Source organism: Empidonax traillii, unplaced genomic scaffold, assembly GCF_003031625.1.
Source record: "Empidonax traillii isolate 1590-97213 ecotype Southwest subspecies unplaced genomic scaffold, ASM303162v1 scaffold755:size778197, whole genome shotgun sequence".
Lineage (NCBI taxonomy): Eukaryota > Metazoa > Chordata > Aves > Passeriformes > Tyrannidae > Empidonax > Empidonax traillii.
Genome location: NW_020955948.1, coordinates 143,796 through 150,562, shown reverse-complemented (window position 1 = coordinate 150,562; position 6,767 = coordinate 143,796). Strand labels below are relative to the sequence as shown.

Below are 6,767 nucleotides of genomic sequence, written 5' to 3'. Positions count from 1 at the left end.
CGGCTCTGCAGGCAAAGCAGGTTCAACCAGCCTTTATAAACCCATCACAGAACTCCCACGTGCTCTGTGCCAGGTTGGTAGCACATCATACCAAGAGCTGAAGGCCTTGTTGTACAAACATCCAAGTGTGGCACCTCTAAAGTGCTGTCTGTAAGAAAAATTAATTAACCCCTCCTCCCCCAAAATGTCTCAGAGTGATGATTAATGGCCCAGTGGTTAATTGAGATCCTGCAGTGCTACCAGAAGCCCCTACCCCACATAGTGCACACTCCAGTGACGTAAGAAGAGGAAAATAAAGAGGAAAATAAAGAGGAAAATAAAGAGGAAAATAAAGAGGAAAATAAAGAGGAAAATAAAGGGTGAATAATAAGGAAAGGCATGATCCTTATGTAAGGTACAGTGTAGTGAAAAATAACCTTACATCACTCCTTCTTAGTAAGGAAGCAGCTGTAAGTCTACATTCACACTAAATACCTGAAATGTTATTGTGGTTGAATGTATCCTCTAACTTGCTCCTTGGAGTAATGCCCTGGGTACCTTCTGGCCAAATATTCCAAACTAAACTTTGCATAAACATTTCAGTGTTTCAGATGAAAAGCACCTGGGCCCACCATGTGAATGTCTCACCACGTTAGGAACCCTGGGTGAGATTCAGCTGAGAGGGGAGTTCCGGAAATCCACACCCACATGCTGTGGCATTCAGGGCCAGGCTGCAAAGAGCATCTTGTTCCTTAAGTGAGCATGTAGTTTACATGGGAAAAGATAAAGATCAGCTCATCCGTGAATCGGAACGTGAACTTACCCTGTGGATACTCCTGGGTCTGAGAAACCCAACAAAAATGCAGTTTAATCTTCCTAACTGCCATTGCAGCCTTTCTGTGCTTGGGTTGTATTTGACTGTGAATTGAGAAGAATCTTCAACAATAGCCACAGAAAATTTTCTTTGCTACCACTTTCTTTTGAGAGTATAGTACACATTCTTCAAAAAGAATAAGCCTTCAGTTTGATTTACAAAGTCCCCTCGCCTGAGCTGGCCAGGCGTCAAGAAGCAGATGTGGTTTGTGAGCTGAAAGTGCTTATAATTAGCCCAGACAGATAGACACACACCTCACACAGCCAAGGAGAGTCTCTCAGCCTTGGTGCCATCCTGGGAAGCACCAGAACTAATATCAGGATTGAGCCCAAGGGGCAGCAGAGGCAGCAGAAAGCACCAGGATGACAGAGGTTTGCAGTCTTGGTCTCTTACTGCCTTTTCCTCCCCTTCTCAGAATTTTCCTGTCCCCTTGATACATTAGAGAGCATATTACGTTAACTCATCAGGATACACTACTACCCTGAAGTTCACCTTTTCTCCTGTTCTTACAGAATCTTCCCTTTCCCAGCTGAACAGAATTGGGATGCCAGCTAGAACCAGATCCCCAGCCCACTGTCCAAGCAGAACGATCCCCAAGCAGGACCAGCATAAAGAGCATTCTAACCCAGCAACCAAGCTCTGCTGCAGGCCCTTTATGGCACAGGGCTCAAGCTGACTAAAAACTTGCATAAGCTTATCACATTTTCAGAGTCTTCCCTTTGGCATTCAGATGTCATCAGTGAAAAAGAATGGAAGTTTAAATATGAACAACATGGGTTGAAAACTATGGAAAGACCAGATAATAAAGGATAGAAAAGGACCTGAAAGCAGAAAAAAAAAAATATCAATGCCTGGAAGTTACTTAAATCATTCTTTCTCATTATTACGTTACAGGAAGAAGAGGATTTGGGGGGTTTTCTCAGTGCTTAGCAATTCGAGTTGGGTTCTTGCCTCAGTAAGTCAATGCAAATCCTGAGGAACACTGTTCACCTCGACAGTTCCCTGCATTTTAGCAAGAGTTCTTGAGAATATGACCAAGTGCAGGCATACACAGTGTCCTCTCAGGTGAGCTGTTACCTCCTGTAGCCACAGGTTCAATTAAACATGCAGAACCGAAATAGCTCTGGAATCAGGCAGTGACTGATAGCCGGGGAAGTGCCGAAAGGAATTATTACATTCCATTCACGTATTAAATACATATTACAAAATCTGTCAGCATTCAAGGAGCGTCTGGGTGACATACTCAGTCACGTGGTTTAGTTTTAGATAGCCCTGTGAGGAGCAGGGAGTGGGACTCGATGATCCTTGTGGCTCCCTTCCAGCTTGAGATATTGTATGACTTGATAAGTGAACAGCACTACCCAAGGCAGGAGTAGTAGGTGATTTCATGGACAAAGGTCAACAAAGAAATTATAAAGGCAATAGGCAGGGATGGCCCATCTCACATCACTAACCTAATAACTTTTACTGGTCAGGAGCAGGAGGCAAAAAGGCTACCAAATATGGCCAAGGCTGAAGGTGGAGGACTGACTGAGCTGGGAGGACTCCCTGAGCTCTGACTCAGGGAATTTCATGTTTTCATGTTCATGTTTATGACCCTAAAGTCACTATTCCATTTTACTGTGTATGAACCAAGATGCTGCTGCCGCCTTCTGATTGGATAATTTACTGTTATTTAGAAATATTCAAAAATTACATTTTCCTACTGTACTGCTTACATTCCTAAGTACTTATTATGTGCCTCCTTCCAGACCTACATGTTGTAGGACCAGGGTGGGAGTGGGTCTAGGTTTGTAGGCACATCCTTTTTGTGAAAACCTCTGCACTTCAGAGAGTGCATCCCACAGAATCTTCTGAACTGACTGTGGGCCATCTCCATCCTCAGTAGCACCGTGAGAACCTGCCTAAGCAAAAGACCTGAGAAATTTGCCAACCAACAAGTCAAGGGTGTTTTACTTTTTAAAACTTCCCAGAATGGTATGAAACCCCATGGATGTCGTGGGGAAACATTCAAATCTTACAACAAATCTTACAACTGTGGTATCTGCTCTCTCTCACCTCTGTCATGACCCACACACAGCTACTTCTTGACCTCTAATACAGTCCAGTTTGAAGGACAGGTGGGTCTAAAGCCACATATCCTGTCAAATAGATCCAAAATTCCTTGGAAACAGAATCATCTCTATTCAGTATGTGCCAAGTCAAGCACCAAACTGTGGTTTCGATCTCGGACTGACTGCTGCCTTTGGGCAAAGGCAGGCCAGGATTCTCTGGCTGTTCCTTTAAGGGAACGTGGATGCTGAAAGAAAGCCAACTGGAGGCGATTTCGAAGGAGGTGTCAGAGCAAGCTGAAGTACCAGAAAAACAGGAAAAGCACAAAACCCAAACAGAATCCAGTAGCTGCAATACACACAGTCCGGCCAGAAGAAAGACTGGTAACACTAAAAGGAGACTTTTCCCCTGGAAGTAAGAAAGGAAGAGCTCCAGCAGGCAAGGTATGGTTATATATGAGCGTGGGAAATCAGAAATCCTCCAGTGACAAGGGAAAGTGGGAGGGAAGAAGAGAGCTGTGTGGTGGGGAACTGGCAGGCTGGGTCAGGCTGTGTGGTAGAAGAGCTGACAGCTCTGGCACCAAGAATTGCAGGAGGAAACAGAGGACTGTTTTGCTGCAGAATGACACCAGGGCATCCTACCATATCTTGGGAAGTTAAGAAAAGCCTAGATTTATACACTACAAAGTGACCATATGGGGTGACTCAATGGCAGCAAGTTGGATCCTTCCCCCTAATGCACCAAGGCACAGCTCTTGCTGTCAGAGGTTTGAGGTTGGGAATGCAGAAAGGAGTGGGGGCTGCACTGATGGCTGAGGTGTGAGGGGAACACACACCCCTCAGCCCACTGCCTTTCCCAGCTCAGCACCACTGGCAGGTTTTTTTTCTGCACAGCTGCTTCAGTCAAGTGGGAAACTTCTCATCTGACTTCTCTGCCAGCCTAACACAGGCACCTCAGAGAGTAAAACCACCAACCAGAGGTACGTGCCCAGCCAAAAGCCCCAAACAGTGCATGTGCTGGGGCTGGAGGGATGCAGAGACCAGGGCACACCTGAAGTTCTTCTGTGTATGGTTATACTAACCATAAATTAGTAATTAAGCACAGCCCTGTCACCAGTGGGCAGCAGCAGAGGGGCAGCACACAGCACCCTGCAAGCCCTGGCAGACAGCAGCTTGCCCCACTAACCTCCCAAGGTGGGGGACATTCTGAAAGGATCCATGAGAACTTCTGCCCCTGTGTCACACAGCCTGCTGTGAGGAGAGCAAATGGAACAGAAAATCTGGGCTGGGAAGGGAAAAGCATGACCTGGCTGAGTCCCAGAGCTAACTTGCACAAATGTCCCCTATTACCATGCTGGAGATGCTCTTCACCCCACTCTTCTTGATGTCCTTCTCGAAATTTCAGGGCACCACATGAAGTGTTCACATGGAACTACGACGCTGTAGGGCTTTAATGAGTCCTGTGAAAGAAGAGCAAGGGGATGTTACAGTGACTAAATGAGTGTTGTTATCCCGGGCAGGGCCGAAACAAGTCCTGCCAAAGCCACGTGTGCAGCAGGCTGATATTACAACAACTGGGGAGGGAGGAGGAGTGAAAACGCTTCCTTCCCTGAGCACTCGGAGTGTCTCGCATTCCTCCCGTACTCGTTTTCCTTTTGCTAGGGTCGCCTTGCCCTCTAGTGGTTCACACCACAGAGCTGAGCTCGTTTCTGCTGTGAGTCCTCTAATGTCGATGCTTTCAGCCGTTGCACAGCAAAGGAAATAATTCCAACTCCCTCTGATCTGCACCCACCTCTCAGTGCATCAGGCCGTTGGTAAAATGTGCTGTCATGTGTGAAGTTAGAAAAGATAATGCCTGCTGCCTTATGTATTATATATATACATATCACATCCTATAAGAAAGGATCCTCTGTCCATCTAGTCTGGAGAGATTTACTCATCAGGACATGAATATTTTTGACTGAATAGGTCTTTCTTCAGCTTTTACAAAAAAAAAAGAAAAAAAAAAAAGGAGGAAAAACAGTACTTAATTTTTAAGATTAAAACTTTTGCCTAAGGGAGGGAAGTAGATAAAAATCAAAAGCAGAGTGGTGGAAATCCCGTCTGCTAATTAGCAACCTCCAAAGGGCTTCAAAAGACAAACTGGATGCATTTAGATTCCTGACATTGCCTATACCAACAGGAATATGGACTATAACTTACTGTCTGTTTCCTTTGCATGCCCCCATTACACCCATTTTGACTTCTCTTTGGGCTCTGTCCAGCAGAGTTGCGAATTTGAATCTATTCCATCATCTCACCTAGAGACAAGACAAAAAATATTTGCTTAATTTCATTTTTGTACAGACTATTATCTTCTGTGACCAGTTTTCTAGACAGAAACTACAATGTCTTTATCCAAACTTGACTCCTGATGCAGTTAATTCCAGATTGTCAATTAATGACTCTCTGGCTTGACATGCTTTGTGTGTTTATTAGCTAATCCCATCTGCTGGGCTCCAGAGTTACCAGCTCTCCACAGCAGGAAAGACATGCACATCTAGGAGCTGAAGGACAAAAAGCAGCAACTGTGAACTAGTTACTTGTCACTCAACAAGGTGCTCGGCTGTGATGGTGTCAAGGGAAATCTCCATGCTCAGCTGTCTTCAGCCACTTCTGCCTGGAAAGGTTTTTCTTGTGTTTGTCTTGCTCAGTGCAGATTAAATGACAGTGTAGTTTGTCTCCCAGTTAAAGATCTTCCAATTCATTCTTTGTGCACTTTCTACAGAGAGGCAGCAGACAAGTGTAAGGAAAAGCTGCTCCCTTTGACATTACAAAGAAAAATGTTTTCCAACTGCCAACCTGTAAGAATCACTCCTCAGCACTAGAAACCACAAAACAGAAATTAATTACAAGACCTCTTTGTGCCTGCAGTATCATCCCTCTAACAAACCTTCTCTTTGGCAGAGGCCATGGGCTGCTGGAAGCAAGAGAAAAGGAACACCTGGATTTTCCCCACCCTGATCCTCTGCCTCTATGGATTCTTCTACATGATGAAACCATCAGAACCTTTCCTAACACCCTATCTAACAGGACCAGATAAAAACCTGACCGTGGATGAGGTATGGTTTTACTCTGATGTTTCTTTTACTTGGAGCAGCAAAACTAGAAAACTTTAAAGTATTTAAACAGAGATCAAAAGAAAAAACAAAGCACAACTGTAACCAGCTTTGGCAGGTTACAGTTTGCAGCAGACAGCATAAATAAAAGATCCATTTAATGGATCCAACATCCATTTGCCTGCCCAACAGTCCCATGTTGCTTCAGTGTGGTTATATATTTTATGAATTCCTTCAGAGCAAAAACCCCCCTCTCCAAAGCTATTAAAAATGCATGAACTTCCTGAGAATAAAAAGACAAACATTTCCTCTTCTGTTCTAGGTTACCAACCAGATTTTGCCTGTTTGGACGTACTCCTACCTGGCCCTCCTGTTCCCAGTCTTCCTGCTCACGGACTACCTGCGCTACAAGCCCGTCCTCCTCCTCCAGGGCATCAGCCTCGTCCTCACGTGGCTGCTGCTCCTCTTCGCACACGGAGTGATGGCCATGCAGCTGGTGGAATTCTTCTACGGGATGGTGACGGCCACCGAGGTGGCCTATTACGCCTACATCTACAGCGTGGTCAGTGCCCAGCGCTACCAGAGGGTGACGAGCTACTGCAGGAGCAGCACTCTGGTGGCAGCCACTGTGGCCGCCGTGCTGGGACAGCTGCTGGTGTCCTTGGCAGACGTGTCCTACTTCTACCTCAACGCCATCACCTTGGCCTCCGTCTCCCTGGCGTTCCTGTGCGCCTTTTTCCTCCCCATGCCCCAGAAGAGCATGTT

General features: G+C 45.6%; 1 protein-coding gene across 1 annotated transcript in view; it reads left to right on the top strand.

The window, feature by feature from the left end:
- Positions 1-3,099: 3,099 nt before the first annotated feature.
- SLC19A3 (solute carrier family 19 member 3) overlaps positions 3,100-6,767 on the top strand; it is a 20,095-nt gene continuing 16,427 nt past the window's right edge. The window contains exons 1-3 of the mRNA XM_027900875.1: positions 3,100-3,348; positions 5,851-6,005; positions 6,325-6,764. Coding sequence (XP_027756676.1) covers positions 5,856-6,005; positions 6,325-6,764 — 590 coding nt within the window. The 5' untranslated portion in view covers positions 3,100-3,348; positions 5,851-5,855. The remainder of the gene's footprint in view (positions 3,349-5,850; positions 6,006-6,324; positions 6,765-6,767) is intronic.